The following is an 18,224-nucleotide window of genomic DNA, read 5'->3' as shown; positions in this document are numbered from 1 at the left end:
CCGGTGGTGGCTTCTCTCTTAAGCACCTGCCCCATGTGAGAGGACGAGTGTCCTGGAGCTCCCCATGCACATCCAAGATCTGTGCGCTCCAGGACAGGGAGAGGCCAGCCCACTGTTGGGGGTGGGGGAGAGAGATGCCCATCCACCGGAGACCGAGAGCTCGCCGTGGGAGACGTACCATTGACTAGGCTGGCATTTGCACTATCTGCAGCATTTGAACCTGCCGCATCACCGGCCGCTGCGGGGGTGGGAGGGATGGAAAATGCAGTGTCACAATGGAGAAAAGCAACAACGCAGAACAGCAACAACAATCAAGACATGAACCAACTTGTGGCAAATAACATGACTATATTCTTCAAAGAAAAATCTCCGTTGGAAATCAAGAAACTCAAATTTGGGGGTGGGGTGAGATGTTCTCCTAGAGATGCCACAGAAGTCGGCGGGGTGGGGGGGGGGGAAACTCAGACATGGAGGGTCTTGGAAATAAAACATGGAGGATGAGCAATATGGTCAGGCGGGATGGCACTTGTTCTGTGGTGAGGTCTGGACCGTGCACCCTCTCGGCCCAACCACTCAGGTGAGTCCCTGGCAGAGATGGTTCTAGGAAAAGAGGGCATCTGGCTGCTCATCAGGGCCAGAGGGCCCATGGCCGTGAGCCAGTTCAACACGTTTGAGCACCGGTGCAGTGCGGCACTGGCCGTTCTGAATGGGTGTCACTCTGATCACCATTGCGTGCACCGGCGGAACATCTGTAGAGGGCAGTGACTTAGCAGGATTCGTGCGCTTGACTCAGGCCACTGCCCATGGCCACCTACTCCTTCCTAACTAGCCCTTAAAAGGTTGCCTTGGTAACCCCCAGGTGAGACGCCCAACCATTAAAAAGGGTGACGTGTCACATTTTGTGCATGAGCCAGCGAAGGTACTAGTGTTTTCCTTAATTTAGAAATTAAAAATAACACGAGATGGTCAAATTCACCCTTGTTCTTTCTTGGGGTTAGGAAATGGGTTCTGTGGGAAGGAGAGGGGAGAGACACTGCTGGGTGAGGTGGAAGCCAGCCGGGATCTGTGGGGGATGGGCAAGGGAGCAGGGCTGGGGGGTCCCATGAGGACCGGCCCCTGCATGCACCTGTGTGGGGCCGTGTGGAGACAGTGGTGGTGCCATTGGCATTGGCCGGCAGGGTGAAGCACTGGAAGGGCAAGTAGGCAGAGGGGAGTGCTGGCGTGTGCTGTGGGGCTGGCATCACCCGGGGCACCAGCTGAGGGTCTGATGGGGCAGAGCTCCTGCGGTCAGGGAGACTCCTCCTGCTGTGTGCTGGGGTCTAGGGCCCGGGGTTTAGTGGTCAAAGGCTACTGCTATTTCTAAAATCCCCTGAGGGGTGTCTTACTGTACCTGGTAGCTGAAGGCCATCCCCCTTCTTCACACCTGTGTGATGATTTTTGAGACATATTAATGAAGGAGAAGCACACACAGCCTCATCTGTGTGTGCGCGTGCACGCGCGTACACACACACACACACACATGCACACACACTCACACACACGTCCCAGCACTCCCGGGGTCATCCTGTAATGGGGACCCACGGTTGGTGGGCTTTAAGCAATGTCCCTGATGGAGGAGATGGGATGGCAGTGCTTTGGGGGCCCGGCCCTGGCTGTGCTGCTTACGGGACCTGAGAGGCAAGGCTGCCCTCTGTCTGCCTCTGCCATGTTGCCGCCACCTCTTCCCTCTACATTCATTCCATTGGGGTATATGTAAACGTTAAGTGAGGGACCCTGACCCATGCTTCAGGGAAAGAGAGGCTTGTCTTCCTACTGACATTTTCAAACACACAGGTCTGGCCTGTGCGATCTCCTCACCCAGGCCTCAGTGAGGCCAAGGAAATGGGCAAAGGCTGCCGCATCCTGCCCAACTGTCCATATCTGCTTAACTGCCTGCACCCAGGGGCCACAGCTGCCATAGCTTCTATGTCATTGCGTGGACATTGTCTGGACATGCTCTGGGCCTCTTGGCCAGGACCTTGTCCCCAGTTTCAAACTCAGCTCTCCCCTTGCTCTCCTGATCTGGATTTCACAGATTAACCTTAGCACCATTGCTCCTGCTGGTGGGGCAGCCATAATCTTACGGGGACCCCACTAGGAAATGAGTTTCACCCTCACGAACAAGTAACCTTTGATTGTGACCCAGGCTCTGTGCCTGGTTGACCTCTGAGAGCTGAAGGTAGCAAGGATGCCCCTAAACCTCAAGGAGGGGCTACCTGCTGTCTCATCTCCTTCCCCTGGACTCCAGAGAGTCTGGGTGTTGGGGCCTCTCTTCTGGAGCCTGGGGAAGGAGACAAGACAAAAGACTGAAGATGTGAGAGGAGGGCTGTCCTGACACCAAGTGTGAGTGCTGGGTAAGGAGCCGGCTGTGCTGGGGCCAGTGGCCTGGGCCTCTTGTATCCTCCAAGCATCTCTTTTGCTCTGAAAGGCATGTGTAGCCCAGGCTTCCAGCCTGCTGCACTGAGAGGGGCCCAGAGAATGAGGACTCTTTTTTCCAGGGGGGAGGAGGAGCCAGAACGCAAGTGAGGTGGCAGCTCTGGGGGCACAGGAGAGGGGCTCACAGCAATTGACTTGGGGCCACCTTCCCCAGAAGCTCCTCTGCCCACATCTGGGGAGAATCTATGACGGGTGGGTTTGCTGTTTTGCTCGGTGGAGTTGAGAACAGTGAAGGAATATGCCTGTGTAGGGATTTCTACTTGATATCGAGAGTGATGATGAGACCAGGTCACGCTTGAGGCTGGAGACTCAACAAATGCTCAGCACCCTTGGACTGGCCTGAGGGGAAGGAGGGGCCTCTGTGACATGACTGGACAAGACAGAGACTGGGACAAGACCCTGGAGATGGAACAGACAGAGCCCTTCTGGCCTGAGCAGGGCCTCGAGGATGTAGGAGGCGGCTGTTGGCACAGGGCATGAACATAAAAGGCACTCAATAACTATTTTGTTGAGTGAATGATTCAACAACAAAAAAATGTGGCCTTAAGAGCTCCTCTTCTGGTCCTCAAGGGAGTTGGGCTTACCTTTCTTGTCTTTCTTCTCTTCCTCCTCGCCGCCAGCCCCCAGTAGGGTAAAGATAATGCCAGTCTGAGAGTTCACACCCACAGCAGTCACCACCATTCGTCCAGAGCCCTCCATCACGTGGGTCCCTGGGGAAGGGGATGGAAGCCAAGTTACCATTGCATAACCCAAACCCCCTTCCCAAAGGAGTGGAAGGAATTTGGTCCCAGTTGGCTACTGGCAATTTGCCTGCTGAGATCCTAGCGCACCGCCTATAGTTAAGGTTCAAACCATGACACTTTTAGGAGGATTTCATCTTGGGACATCACTGTGATGGGCCTGGAGCTCAAATACTCAATTCTCACGTCCCCAGGTAGCTCAGGCCTACCATCTACTACCCTCTCCTGGAGACAGGCCTCCCTCTCTCTCTCTCCCTTCTCCTCTCCCACCCTGAAAGACCAAGCAGGGACTACTCTCTCTTTTCCTTATTGATTGATCTAGAACCGGACTTCATTTTGCCTAATTCTATAACCACCAAAGAAATGCCAACTAAGCTCTTTACAGGACTACTTAAAAGGGGTCCACCACCTCCCAAAGATCTGGGGAAAGAATCTAGGGCTCTGTGAACTTGGATGACATCTTTATTTTCACAAGCATCTAACTGAAATTTAGTATTTCCTCCCATTATGAACGTAAGGCAACAAATCCCAGGAGTATTAGTGCCCCCATGCCATTCACATGTTATAAGAACCACAGATTTTTTTCATATCACTTGATACCGTGTTTCCCCGAAAATAAGACCTCGCCAGACAATCAGCTCTAATGCGTCTTTTGGAGCAAAAATTAATATAAGACCCGGTCTTATTTTACTTATTTTACTATAAGACCAGTCTTATATAATATAATAATAATATAATATAATAATATAATATAATATAATACAATATAAAATACCAGATCTTATATTAATTTTTGCTCCAAAAGATGCCTTAGATCTGATTATCTGGCGAGGTCTTCTTTTCAGGGAAACAGGGCAGCTGTTATAAATATGATGCTCACCCTTGTTTTACAACTAAGGCAGTTATGAAGCCGATCATGTCAGGCAGTGTGCTAATACCACACGTTAATTTTTTTATTACTTTAACTATTTCAGTCTCATCAGCTTCTTTTGTGACCCAATGTATTTTATTTTATGCATTTATTTGAAGTGTTATTCCAAGTAGGGGTGGCACACGATGATATCAGACTTCCCCAGGGGTCCATGGTGCAAGAAAAATTAAGAACTCCTTTTCCAGAATTTTAGATTTTTCAAACTGGGTTCCAAAGGGCCCTGGAATTTTTTCAGGGGGCAGCAGGAGCAGCTGTGTGTGTGTGTGTGTGTGTTGGGGGGTGGGAAGTGGGGAGGAGGAAGGCCTTTGATTAGAGAGGCTCCACTTTTATTCATCTTTGGGGTTTCTGTGTCAGCTTTTGTTTGACTAGAGGGTCTTGTCGCGACTGGAAGGCAGGGCCCTCCACTGTACAGGTCAGGGAAGAACTTGTCCAAGACCTCTCAGGGAGTTTGTAGCAGAGTGAGGATAAAAGACCTTTAAAGGTAAACCCACTGAAAACGTGGTCTATCCATACAATGGAATATTATTCAGACTTAAAAGGGAAAAGAGTTCTGACACGTGCTACCACATGGATGAGCCTAGAGAACACTATTCTAAGTGAAATAAGTCAGTCACCAAAAAGAAATACTGTTTGATTCCATTTATATGAGGTCCCTAGAGAAGTCAGATTCAGAGACAGAAAGAAGGACGGTGGTTGCCAGGGGCTCAAGGGAGGGAAAAATGGGGAGTTAGTGCTTTATGGGTACAGAGTTTCACTTATATTAGAAAATGCTCTGGAGATGGATGGTGGTGATGGTGGCACAACAATATGAGTATAGTTACTGTCATGGAACTGTACACTTAAAAGTGGTTAAAATGGTCAATTTTATGTTATGTTTATTTTACCATGATAAAAAAAATTGGAAAAATCATATGAAAAAAAGGAAAACTTCTGAAGCTGTGGCTTCACTGAGGACATCAGGTGACCCCAGGAAGGGAGGCTGGGACCCAGTGCAGGAAATGGGCAACAGCTACGACAGCCCAGTTCTGAGAGCAGGAGACAGACGGCCCTTTACCTTCAGGCTAGTGTTGGAGACGCACGGCCACTGCGTCCTGCCTAGCAGATTTCACAGAACAGATGGGCCACTCACAAAAAGAGAGTTGGCACCTATGGCTGACTAGGCCTGACTGGTGTCATCTGCAGAAAGCTCAGGGCACACCTGGGAAGGGCCCCTCAGTCCCACCAGCAGCCACTCTATTTAATAAAGAATCGAGATAAATGAACTTTAGCCAGTCAGGCACTCCTTTTTTTATTTTTTCATTTTAATTTTTTCCACTCTGGGTAGAAAATGTAGCACATATTTCTTCACCAGAGAAGTAAGAATCCAGCCTTGGCCTGGAGCAGTGTCTGGGAGCATCCGCGGGCTGCATGGTAAGAACGATACTAGGTTTCCTAGACAGGGTGAGAGGGGCCCGGTGGCCATGAACCCCGAACCCCCGACTGAACCCCCGACGCGCAATGGCCTCGATGACTCGCTTCTTGAACTCTTTTTAGAGTTTTTCTTTCTTTCTCCTCAAGATTGATTGCCATTTCCCCCCGTTTTCAGGATAACTTGTCTCTAAAATCCTTCTCTTTATTTTCCAATTTGCTTCAGACTTGAAGTCTAGGTCAATAAACACCTTAGAATTGTATCTAAAATAAGTGTCAAGAGGTTCCGCTTAGGACTTGAAGCGCTTTGCTAAAGCTAGAAAGCTATTTGCCCTTTTCAAGGGTTTCGCCCACCCCTTCCCTTTCCTTTTAGGATCTGAGCGATAGCGTGAAATTGTGGTGTGCGTATGTGTGCGCACGTGTGGTGGTCTAGCCTCTCTGCCCCCAGCATCTCCGGATCTTAAAGTGCTTTACAGACAGACAGACACTCCCCAGGAAGTTCCATTAAGGCAGGGAAAGGTCCGTCTGTCCATTTGTGGACGAGTAAGTGAAGGCACGAAGGCCACGAGCTATGACAGAACCCAGGTCCTCAGATGGCAAGCGCGTCCATTCCCAGGACAGAAGGACAGTGCGCTTTTGTCTCTGGGCAGGGAACAGAGGAGACCACAGAATGAGCCTGGACACTGGTTCCAGGCCAAACAGCCAGTCCCGGTGTCTTCCCATCATAGGCAGATCTGGAGTCCACCTACCTCCCAAGGGGCACAAACGGGGAGAACCAGGGCCCGATAACAGGACCTTGGTAATTACAATAACTTGCTGACAAAATGCTTTCTTGTGCACTGGCTCAGCTTGGGTGGGGGCTGACAGGAAGGGTCGTTAAATATCAGCAATATTGGACAGATGAGGAAACCAAGGTTGAGAGGTCACGTGGGCGTGGGGGTGGCGTCCTTGTAGATCTTTAAATAAGAAGGAGGAACACACATTCAGAGTGCAGACAGCAGGGATGGTTCCCGCGCGAGCTTCTGTAGGACAACTGCTCTGTGCCAGGCCGTGTGCTCAGCCCTGCACATCTGTCATCTCCCGAGTCCTCTCACCGGCCCTCAGTTTACCGAGGAGGAAGCTGAAGCTGAGGCGCAGGGAGAAGTGGCATGCCCAGACTCACAGCTGGGGAGGGGCACAGCCAGGAGCCTCTCTTCTTTGTCACACACCACGTCTCCTTCCAGGAAACAAGGCCCTCACACCTTGGTCTCAAACACATTCGTGAAAAAGTCTGCTCTGTCTGGGTGGCACTGGAGAAGCTGCTCCCCACCTCACCAGCCCTAGCAGGATGGAAAAAGACACAGGGGGCCAATTTCCACCCAAGATAATCAGACCCCAAATCATCTTCTAATCTAATCACTCCCATCACAGCAGGGAGCTGGCAGCTCTCCACTGGGAGGCAAGGAGGGCGGGAGAGAGGAGGAGGAAGTCAGGGCGGTGGCCTCTGGCCACAAGTCAGGAGACACCAGGTGAGGCTCAGCATGCCCCCTGCCCTCCTCAGATGAGCCTGGGGCTCCTACAGGCTTCAGCAGTAGACGGGCCAGAGGAGCTGGGGGCATCGACCGCCCCCTCTGGTGCTGCTTCCTTACGTGCCCCAGCCTCAGCTCTGACCACTGTCCCTAGCTCAGAAAACCTCAAATGCTTTGGTCAGCACCCCCTGGGTCCGACCCAGCCTTCTTCTGGCCCTTGGGCACTGATTCCTGCCCTGTGGCCTCTGCCCTGGGAGTGTGCACAGCACGCCGGGCCTTTGTGTGCAGCCCCACCCCTCTCCGCCTTTGCTGGCACCGTTACCACTGCCTGAATGCCTTCCCTACCTTTTGTCTAAAGCCTCCTGTTTAAGGCTCAGGACAAACGCCCCTCCTTTTAGGTGGCCTTCCTGATCCCCACAAAGGGACTTCCCTTTTTGCTCCGAACTGACCCCTGTGGGGGTCAGTTCCCTCCCTCCGCATTGGAAGCCCCTTGAGGGTAGGCTGAGTATGAGTCTCCCTGTAGCCTCCCGCAGCAGAGCGTGGCTTGCAGCCGGAACTCCACCACCTTTTGTAGTGCTTCCTCCTTGTTTGTGTTTTCCACAGTGCGCATGTCTTACATTTATAACAGAGAACACCACAACCTCAAGAAGCCATCTTGATGGTTTTACAAAGGGTCAAATTCATCTGAGCCTTGCTGCCCTCCCTACCCTTCACTGGGCCATTCCTCTCCCTTACCAGGACGTCAGGGCCTGGCTGCCCCTCCTGCCAGAGAAAGAATTGAGTGGACCAGGTCATTCACCTAGGCTGTCATAGCTTAGCTCCAGGATCCCCTGCAGAGGGCAGTGCTTACCCCAAGGGCTGCAGAACCACAGGCATGCAAGTGAAAGGGTGAATGACTAAATCTCTCAAAGGAAAACCTCAAGGTGTTTGGGCAGGAGCAGAGGGTGTGGGTCCCCAGCAGGGCCTGGCACTGGGACCTCACTGTCCATGGTCCCGTGGGCACCATCCGGTAGCCCCTACCTCCTCTAAGCTCCCATGGAGCCCCTCAGAATATTCAAGCATGGTGGGGGGTGGATAGAGAGGGCCCTGGGCTGAGAAGGAGGAGACCTGGGGACCAGTCTGGCGTCTTCTTCTGATTTGCTGAGTGATCTGAGGCCAGCCCTCTCCTCTCTGGCTCTCAGTTTTATCTTCTGTAAAATGGGAAGGTCTGGCTTATGTCTCACCTTTCAGTGATGAAGTGTGGGTTCCCTGGGGCCCCCGGAGACAAGGGTCACCCCTGGGTGGGGTAGGTCAGCCTCCATCGAAAGGCTGCACCTCAGAGAGTTTGGATCTTGGTTTGGATGGGGCCAGCAGAGGCCTGTGCAGACACACCGTGGAGCCCCCTGCTTGGGCCATACTCTTTCATTTGATGGACAGATGTGTGGAGTGCCAACTCTGCGCTGGGCTCTGGGGCCTGAAGGGAGGGTCCCCTCTGGTGCCTGCCCTCCAGGAGCTCACAGCGTATTGGGTTTGAGGGGAGCAGACAGGCATATAGATCAACAACAGTGCAAGACAGCAGAGACCCCGGGCCCAGGGGACTGGCAAGGGCACAGTCCAAGCAAAGGTGGGAAGGTGGGACAGGGTGACAGCAGTAGATCAGCTGGAATGAAGTTCAGGGCTCATGAGGGGAGGAGCATGAGAGAAGCTGGGTCACGGAGCAGCCTGCTTGGATGGTAGCAGGGTCGGGTCTTTGCTTGGTGTTCAGTAGGGAGCCACTCAAAGTATTTTTTGGGGGAAGGAGGAAAAGACCTAATATTTACTGGGCGTTCACTATGTGCCAAGTACTGTCTGAGCTGGTTTCTCCACCTGGCTGTCAGTTACTCTGAGAAAACCATCATCCCCCCATTTCACCGACAGGGAAGTAGTCCTGAGAGGCTGAATGCCCTATTGGGGGCAGAGCTGGGGGGAGTAAGGCTGGAGCTCTCGTCCCTGTTCTTTCCACCTTGCCTGGAAGGCTTATGGACAGAGTGGGAAGGCAGGGAGGGAGATGGGGTGGAGAGCGGTGGGGGAGCTGCGTCAGCCATCAGCTCCCACCCATTCGTGAGAGAGGAGGAGCTCAGGCCCAGGGAACACTGTGGCTCCTGCCAGCTGGACGGCCTGCCCTGTCCCACCTGTCCTTCCCACCTGAACATTCAGTGCCTTTGACCTGGCAGCACAGGGTGGGCCAGAACCTTCCCGACTTCAGTCTTGAAGCCCATCTGTTTCACACTTGTTCTGAGCAGCAAGAAATGGCCCCCACCTGGCCTGGTCCAGATGTTGGCTGTCTTGGGGCTAAAGGCAGTGGCAAGTGGGGTGCACAGAGGCCCCGAAGGCAGAGCTGGAGGGGCCTAGTTTTACAAAACGAGACTTTTGAGCCCAGAAAGGGCAAATGGATGATTGAGGTTGCACAGAACATGAAGCACAGGTTAGGGCTTGGACTCAGTGCCCTTTGCTCTCCTGGTTCTGACTCCCCAGGCCTCTCTTTGAACAGGGAGAGGGGTGAGGCTGTACCTTCTAAAAGGCCTCTTTCTGGGGGTGGAGATGTGAAGAAAGGATGGAGGCCATTTGGCGGCATCATTATCAGCCTCCAGGCACAAGCTCCAAGCAAAGCCACACAATTCCCAGCTCAGATGCAGTTTTCCCATCATTATTGTTATCAACGCAGTTAATAACAGTAATAACGAACACTTGCAGAGCACTAGACAGTTGGCAAATCGTTTCAGCGCCCGCGAGTCCATCCCCCTCACAACAGCCCTGTGAGGTAGGTTTTGGTACAAGCACAACCCCAAGCCCTTCCACCCACCCGTGGCCTCTCTGGCTCAGAGAGGTTGAGTGATGGCCAAGGGTCACACAGTTGTGAGCGGTGGAGCCGGGACTTGAACCCGTGCTCTATCCACTACACCCCACTGCCTCTCATGCAGAAGAGGCAGGGTAGTGTAATGGAGAGAGCACGGGCCGAGAGGCAGACTGGGCCTTCCTGCAGTCACGGTGGCGTCCTAGGCTCCCTGGAGGCGGCAGCAGTGGTGGCAGGTCCAGCTGTCCATGCCCGGCCTATCACTCGGCGGGCAGCGTGGACAGCAGGCCCAAGAGGGTTTGCTGATGTCCTGTGCAACCTTGTACATTAATGCTCTGGCTCCAGGGCTGATGGGGGAGGGGAGGGATCCTGCAGGGGCCAAACCCACGGGCCTGCTGGAGCCGGACGCTGATGCTTCTGAGGGCAGCCCCGACCCTGGCCCCCTGGCCCCCGTCCCTTCCACGGCCGCACTGATGGCACCTAGTTGCTGGTTTCCCAATGGAATTTACCGTAAGACACTTCAAACAGGCCATGTTGCTGGGTAATAAAAGTCACATGGTCCTTGGAGGTGAGGTCACGCTTGGGGGCTGCAGGAAGAGCACTGGGCTGGGAGGCCGGGGGCGGGAGGGCTGAGGTCTCGCTCTGGCCCGGCCCTCTGTGGAGCCTTACACTCCTGCTCTGGGCCTCAGTTTCTCCAGCTGCAAATCGAGACAAGACCAGGTTCTCCAGCAATCTGTGTCTCCTGAAAGGCTGCAAAACCACAAGTCTGGGCCTTTATTTCTCAAAACAGGGATCACTGCTTCCATGGGACTCTCACGGGAGTTCATGACCCAGGAAGGTTCAAAACCACTGGCCTTCCACCACGAAAAGCAAAGGAAGGCTGAGGCGCTGCACCCAGTAAAAGGAGGCTGAAGGCGCAGGCCACCTAAATGCCACATAGTGTCCTGCACTGGGTCCCAGGTGGAGGACGCTGTGGGGACAGCTGGCAAAGGTGAATATGGACAGTATATTAGGTGACAGTACTGTATCAATGTTGAGTTTCCCAAATTGATAGCTGTGCTATGGTGACGCATGGGGATGTCCTTTTCTTAGGGAATACACCTGAAGTATGAAGAGGCCCAGGGCCACCACGTGTGCAGGACGAAAGAGAGGGAGGCTCCTGAGAGAGCAGACAGGGCAAACTGGTACCAACAGTTGAATCCGAGGGAAGGGCAGGCGGATGTTTTTTGTACTATTCTTGCAACTTTTCTGAAAGTTTGAAATTTTCTTAAAATACAACACCGAAACAAAAGAAATGGGCCCAGGTCAGAGTTTGCACGCCTGGGCCACCCATCTGTTGCTTGGCCCACATAGGCTTTAAAAGAATAGGGATTTTTGCCAACACTTAACATTGGGAGACTATCCATGAAAATCTGGATTGCTGGCTCCCCTGGCAAAGGGAGCATTGCAGCCGCACAGGGTGGCACATCTGTAGGCAGCAGCGGGAGGGCAGCTGTGCTCTTAGTTTGGTTCCCACGCTCTCCCTGTCCAGACCCGGGGACCTGTGAGCCTGCGATTCCTCAATGTTTCTACTCTGCCTGGTCTGAAGAACCTGACATGGGCCTGAGCCCACCTGGCGGTCCAGAGGAAGGAGCTACAGGCCTTTAGGATTTCCTTTGTGCCCTAAGTGCTGGGGACACCTGAGCCTTTCTGACAGCTAGTCTGCCCCCATCTGTCAGATGGGAGGATTGAGGTCCCAAAGGGCAGAGGTGACAGCTGGAGCCGACGGAGGGCTGGAACCTGAGCGCTGTTTCCAAACGCTGAGCTTGTTCCACACCACACAGCACCTCACTCTGTACCATTTGCAAAGGACAGTCACATCCATCCATGTACATGGTCCCCACAACAGCCCTGAGGGGTAAGCAGGATGAAGGACACCCCACCTGCTCCTCCACTGCACAGACACGAATGTGGAGGTGAAGAGACCTGTCCATGGTCACAGGCTGGGTGGGCATGCTGGGCCAACTGACCCAGAAACAAAGTGTCCTTTGCCTTCCTCTGGACTGAATCAGTGTGCCAGATGCCACGTGGGGGTGGGGTGGCGGGGGTCTGAACTACCAAGAGGATCCCACAGGTGTCCCCAGCCTGGTCCCTCTGTGTTCCCCGAGGGTCATCTGACTGGAAGGCCCAGCAAGGCCTCTTGGCACAGGGAAAGGGACTGAGATATTTGTCATGCACAAAAACGAGCATCCAAATGGCAGCTATCCAGACTTCAGAGCACTGGGGAAGAGAGCAATCAAGGAAAACCTTCTGGAGGAGGCAGGCTTATGTAGACTGAAGGTGGGAGAAGCTGGATGGTGGCAAGAAGGCTGCCAGCCCAGAGAGAGAGAAAGGGGAGAGAGAGGCAAGTGGATACTTTCCCATAATCACATAGCTGGGGTTATTCTCCCATTTTACAACTGAGAAAATGGAGGTTCAGAAAGGGTAAGAAGCTTATCCAGGGTCTCCCAGCCAATAAGGGGGAGAGTTGGGATTTGAACTCAGACCTGTTTCTTCCCAACTCCAGACTCCATCCAAGGAATGGAAAGGGAACCAACCTGTTATAAGCCTCTGTCTGCCGGCACTGTGCTAGGTAGGGCTTCACCTGCATCCTAACCCAGGACACCCTTATTGTCCTCACAGGTAAACTGAGGCTCAGAAGTGAAGCAATGTGCCCGAAGCCACACAGAGTTCATTCCAGAGCCTGGATCTGCCTCAGCCTGGCCCTACTCTGCTCTCTCTCCTCACTCTGGCAGGCAGTGCCTGAGCCCCTAAGGTGTGCAGGGCCCAGGGGTGGAGCTGGGCATGACAACAAATAGCCTCGGGCTTGGGCTCCTGCCTGCTTGGACCTGTCTGGGTGAGAAGATCGATGCAGAAGTGCATCACGGAGGCGTCTGTCCATCTGCATATGACCAGGAATGGAAGGGGCCCATAAAAGTGAGACCCATTAGCTCTGTTTGAGTGACGGGGCTGTGGATGGGTTTTGCTCTTTATTTTATTTGAGATGGTTTGTGCAGGGCAGCACTCAATCAACATCAGGAAGCTCTGCCCGAATGGGCCAAGCACAGTGTGGATGTTACAGGTTCGTGTGTGGGTCCCAGGCTGTATGGGGGTGACTGCCTGAGGGCAGTGGTGGTCAGAGAAGGCTTCCTGGAGGAGGTGGGGCCTGAGCAGACAGGCAGCAGTTAGAGGAGCAGCGTGGAAGGGAGAGGGCCATTTGGGAGGAGGGAGCAGCCTCTGCAGGGGCAGGACAGAGGGAAATGAGCCAGGTGGGTCTGTTGCAGAAGTACAGGACGAATCTGTGACTCTCATCGCTGGGAAGGGCCCTGAATGCCGCGTCCACGCAGCGCTTGGGCCTACTCTACGACGCTCTCACCCACTATCTGTCCAGGCCCATGCAGTCAGTGATGGGTCGCTCACTCCCTGTCAGGTGGCCTCTTTTGTCCTACAATAGGGCTGACTGTTACAGAATCCTTCTCTTCCCAGGTACATTGGTAGCTTTCTATTGGGCCTTCTATGCTGCTTTCTCTGCTTTCTCACTGTCTTTCCCCGTGGGCCTGGCCTAGGCCACTTGCCTCTCCCTCCCTCCGTGTAATTGTGTTTCTAAATGTCAGCGCTCCTGCTCACAGTCAAGTTCCACTTTCTTCAGTCTCGTTCACCTGCACTCTGGCGATCTCTGTGGGTCCTCACTCTGGCTTTCTTGCTGCGCCACCCCCTTCCTGGGCTTGTGGCCTCTGTGAACTTGATGGGCACACTTTCCATATTGTGACAGGACAGAGCTCCAGGGAAGGCCACAAGAAACCTTCTACTAGATAACTAGCAATCCAAGAATCAGCCCATGAACCAGCTGGAATCTCCTGGCACTGCCTCTGGCACTGCCTGCCCCACCATATCCACCAGGACTTCACAGCGGACCGTGGCTGCTGTCTCCTAACAGCCCAAGGCCTAGGGTCCACTCCATACCTAGTCTTCCGGCCAGTTGTACAGGTCGAGACCAAAGCAGTTTGTTCAACTTGAGCTCGGGGCCCCATCGTGCCTTTCTTCTGTCAGTGCTCGGAGCCCACCCACTCCCAAGCCCAGGACCAGTGCTAACCCTATTCTGACCCCACCAGCTTAGGCTTCACAGGGCTCACCCAGATTCTTGCTGAGACTGGGAATGCCTTTTGTGGGTCCCTAGTCCCCTGTCCTTCACCGCTGAGGGCAGAACTCACTGCCGAGTCTCCAAGGGCCTGCAGGCTTCAGCTCTCTCTTAGGACACTTTGGTTTCCTGGGACATCAGTCCCTTTGGAGATATCCCGCCACCCCTTCCCAGTGATGAGGCTTCTCCTTGACTAGAGGAAGGGATATACCCATCCACTTAGGCCCAGCAGCACCTCCCCTTGACTTCCCCTGTTCCAGGTGACCTACCGGCCACTTCTCCCAAGGGTGCTTGCCGCTCTGCTAACCACTTCAGCCTAGAGGTTGGAACCAGGACCGCAGGTTCTAAGCTGTCATGTGGCCCTAGTTCTGAGAGGGCATTTGAGGCTTTTCATGATCTCTCAGTCAGGCCTTTACACTTGCTGTCCTTCTGCCTAGAATGCTCTTTCTTGTCATTATTCTGGTTTTGGCTCAAATCCAATCTCCTCAGACACGCTTTCTCTGACCAACTAAGATTCCTGTCCTTTTCCTCTGGGTCTCTATCTCACTACCATGATAGAATGTCTTCGTTTGATTTATCACTATCTGCAATTACCTTACATATTTGCTTGCTGATTTCTTTACTGTCTGTCTCTTGGATTCTAAACTCCAGGAGGGCAGGACCTTGTTTGTTCTGTTAACTAGTGGTACACAGAAGGTGCTTAATAAGTGTTGGTTGAATAAGTTGTGGATAAATAAATGCCTCAGGCCTGACTCATTCCTTTTTCCCATCCTACCCAGTAGACGTGTTGATCTCCCTCTGTGTTTCCAGGATGTCCCCATACTCCTTCAGACCCCTCTCACACGTGTGCCTTTCACACGGTCGCCTCTGCTGGAAGGGTCCTTCCGCCACAGTTCTGATTGGAGGGCGCCCCCCCCATCCTTTAAAATCCAGCTCCGTCCCACCTCCCCTTTCTGTTCCCTTTTTGGCTTCCTTACACCTTCCTCACGCCTTCACTGTGGGATTAGCTGTTGGCAGCTCAGCTCATGCAAGCCTATCTGGCCTGGGGGCTCCTAAGGCCGGGGGTGGGTCCCCGTGCTTAGCCCAGGGCCAGGGCCAGAGTAGCTGACTGCAGATGTTTGCTGAGCACTGCTGGACAATAAGCCTTTTGGGTGTCCCTGTTGGAAGTGGGGTGTCACCTAGCTGATGCCTCACCCCTGCAGGGTTTCCTCACCTTCTCTCTTGCCCCTGAAGCAGCCAGAGTGAGATTTTAAAAATGTAAATGTGATCAGCTTGCTGCTTAAAACCATCCCAGAGAATCCTTATCACACTGAAAATTTCCAAACTCCTGACCATGGCCCACGAGGCCTGACATCTGGCCCCTCCACCTCTCCATGCTGCTCACAATCCTCCAGCATGGTCCTCCTGCCTTTGGGCCTTGGCACTTGCTATTCCCTCTGCCTGGTATAACTTTCCCCCCATAGTCTCAGGCCGGCTCCTATTCATCGTTCACACCTCAGCTCCCCTCACCTCCCAGCCACCTGCCTCCCATTGTCCTGCTTTATTTCTGTCACACACCTATCACCCTCTGGAGTTTTCCCATTGCGTCTTTCCCCTCACTGTACTACCAGTTCCTTGGGATTGGGACCTCATCTGCTTCATCCATTGCTGTTTCTCCATCACCCAGCCCAATGCCTGTCACACAGTAGGTGTCCAAAACGATTGTTACCTGACTGATTTTTTTTTCTCATCCTTGATGAGAACGAGCTTCACTGTTTGACTTTTTCAGGAAACCAAGTCACTAGAAGATAAATTCTGCAAGGACAGGGATTCTTTGTTGATTTTATTCACTGTTATCCCCAGGGCCTAGAGCAGTGCTGGGTGCACAGTAGGCTCAATGCATGTTTGCTGGAGAAAAGGGTGGAAGTGCTCATTTGGGGCTGAGCTGGAGCCAAGAACCAATGTGCGAGACCCTCTAGCCTCACGAAGGGGACAATTCTCAGGAAGGTGAGCCCACCGGCAGGCTGCAGCTCACCTGACAGCAGCATGGGGTCCTTGTCCACGGACTTGCGCACCTGGTCAGACTCCCCCGTCAAGGAGCTTTCGTCAATCTTGAGGTCATTGCCCTGGATGAAGAGGCCGTCGGCAGGGAGGAGGTCACCTGGTGGGAGGAAGGGCAAGGGAGTCAGCGGGGTCTCAGGTGGCTGGAGAGGCTGGAATAGGCCCTGGAATGAAGCTGTAATTACAAGGGCAAGTTCACCACTGGGGACTGACTGCATAGAGCACCCAGGGTGCAGGAACCAAGATGGTGCCCATCCCAGGCCAACAGGGAGCTGATGACTGGAGCCAAGGGAAGGGCCCAAGGCCTGGAGGGCGGAGGGTGGGCCCAACAACAATCTTAGCCCTAGCGGCCACATTCTTTAGTTTGTTAAGTGCTTTTCTTGGCCTTGTGTGGATTTGGGGCCTAGTTTTCTCAATCATTCATTCTCTAATCGCCACAATGATTTGGGGAATTCTTTTGAAAGGGATTAGTCTATCTTGGCGAGGTGGAGAATATGCTAAAGACAGGCACGTTATCAGGAAACCAAGCCCCTGAGAGCTGAATGAGGAGGACACTCCAATCTCTCTCCTGTCTTCTGCCTCTACTTACCCAGGACATGTGTTGTCTATACCCCTGTGCAACCAGCGTGCTCACTTTATCCATGGCAGGAATACAGGCTTAGAATGTTCGCTCATCCACGTCCACTCCCCATAATACCTTCTGTAACCTTATAATCATCCATCAATAGCCAAATCAGGGATGGGAAATGGATTTCATCTCATAAACCCACCCTGAGTGTTAGTGGTCCTGGAGTGTTGTGTTGAAGCTTCTGAGGCTACACCTAGGCCCTGAGCTATGATTGATTAGTAATGTCTGTGATGGGTGGCAGTTTTGAGAGGGGTGGCACATGGGTCATGTATTTGCTATTTCTGATTTAAATGGATTCTGGAATCCTACCCCCTCCAGGAAGTAGCCTTCTACTTCCGAAGGATCTCAGGTGACATTTTGGCTTGGGATCAGTCTTCAGGGACCCACCCCCTTCCCTGGGTCAGCCTCTTTGGGTCGCTTTGGCCTGTCCCACCTCTGCCCAGACTCTGGCTCTAGCACCTGGCTCTGTGGCTGGGACACATACCGTATTTGATTTGGGCGATGTCTCCAACCACAATCTCGGCCACAGGGATCTGGACCACCTGGCTAGCCCGGACCACGGTAAACTTCTGCTCCTGCTCAATGCGGCTCTGCAGGCCCCGGAACTGCTTCTCTTTGCTCCAGTCATTGAAGGCTGTGACCAGGACCACACAGATGACCGAGAGGAGGATGGCAGCCCCCTCGATCCAGCCTGCCTCCGCCTCCCCTTCATCTTCTGCCCCGGCCTGGGCTGTTGCACATCCTGCAGAGAGCAGAAGGAAGCAGGTGGGGTGGGGTCAGGCAGGCAGGAGGGGCCTCATGGGCCTTGATTTAAATCCCAGCTCTGCCAAGTAAAAAATGCTGATAATCAGATGATCATGATCCATTTATGCAGCACATCTGGGTGCCAAGTCCTGTGCAAAATGTTTTACACACATTATCTCAGAGCATTCACTCTGCCCATTTCACAGATGTGGAAGTCGAGGCTTAGAGAGGACAAGCGACTTGCTTAAGCTAGGAAGAGCAAGTGGAGAACTAGGGTGTCTGGCTTTAGAGCCTACCATCTTAGCCACTTCAGTCTTCTCTCTTTGTTCTAGCTGTGGGATTGTGGGTAAATGACTTCACCTCTCTGAACCTCAGTTTTCTCATCTGTAAAATGGGAAGAATATTCTTTATCTTGGGGACCTATTGTAAGGGTTAAAATTTAATAAGTTAAGCTCCATGGCGTCTTTAGCACAGACCTGGCACAGAGGAGAGGTCTGATTCACGAGAAAAGAGAAAAAGATGCAACAGAATGAAGTCAATGAATATTACACGTGTATTAGAGTCTAGAACAGTTTTGCTGATGTCCTTTCTTACATTTTTCCAGCAATCGTAAGGCAGGTCTCTAGGCGGGAGGGCAAGAACCACAACCCTGGACCTGCCCTATGACAAGCTGATCCTAATTCTGCAGCTGTCCCTGTGCTGTATGACCCTGGGTAAGTCATTGTGTTCCCTGAGCTGCAGCGCCCTCATCTGCAAAACGGGGGTTACTGAGACCACTTTCTG

At 52.9% G+C, this 18,224-nt stretch overlaps 1 protein-coding gene across 14 annotated transcripts in view; it reads right to left on the bottom strand.

The window, feature by feature from the left end:
• The window catches only part of ATP2B2 (ATPase plasma membrane Ca2+ transporting 2), a 360,418-nt gene that overhangs the window by 57,318 nt on the left and 284,876 nt on the right, over positions 1 to 18,224 (bottom strand). For 10 of the 14 annotated variants that reach the window (XM_033131470.1, XM_033131472.1, XM_033131469.1 and 7 more), the window contains 5 exons: positions 17,182 to 17,439; positions 16,044 to 16,169; positions 3,060 to 3,185; positions 1,391 to 1,423; positions 179 to 238 (listed from right to left, as the gene is read on the bottom strand). In XM_033131470.1, the coding sequence (XP_032987361.1) occupies positions 179 to 238; positions 1,391 to 1,423; positions 3,060 to 3,185; positions 16,044 to 16,169; positions 17,182 to 17,439 (603 nt within the window). The remainder of the gene's footprint in view (positions 1 to 178; positions 239 to 1,390; positions 1,424 to 3,059; positions 3,186 to 16,043; positions 16,170 to 17,181; positions 17,440 to 18,224) is intronic. The other 4 variants (XM_033131477.1, XM_033131479.1, XM_033131480.1 and 1 more) reach the window with 1 other exon arrangement.

This window comes from Rhinolophus ferrumequinum, chromosome 17 (assembly GCF_004115265.2).
Source record: "Rhinolophus ferrumequinum isolate MPI-CBG mRhiFer1 chromosome 17, mRhiFer1_v1.p, whole genome shotgun sequence".
NCBI lineage: Eukaryota > Metazoa > Chordata > Mammalia > Chiroptera > Rhinolophidae > Rhinolophus > Rhinolophus ferrumequinum.
The sequence above is the reverse complement of the archived record's forward strand: the minus strand, read 5'-3'. Positions and strand labels throughout refer to the sequence as shown.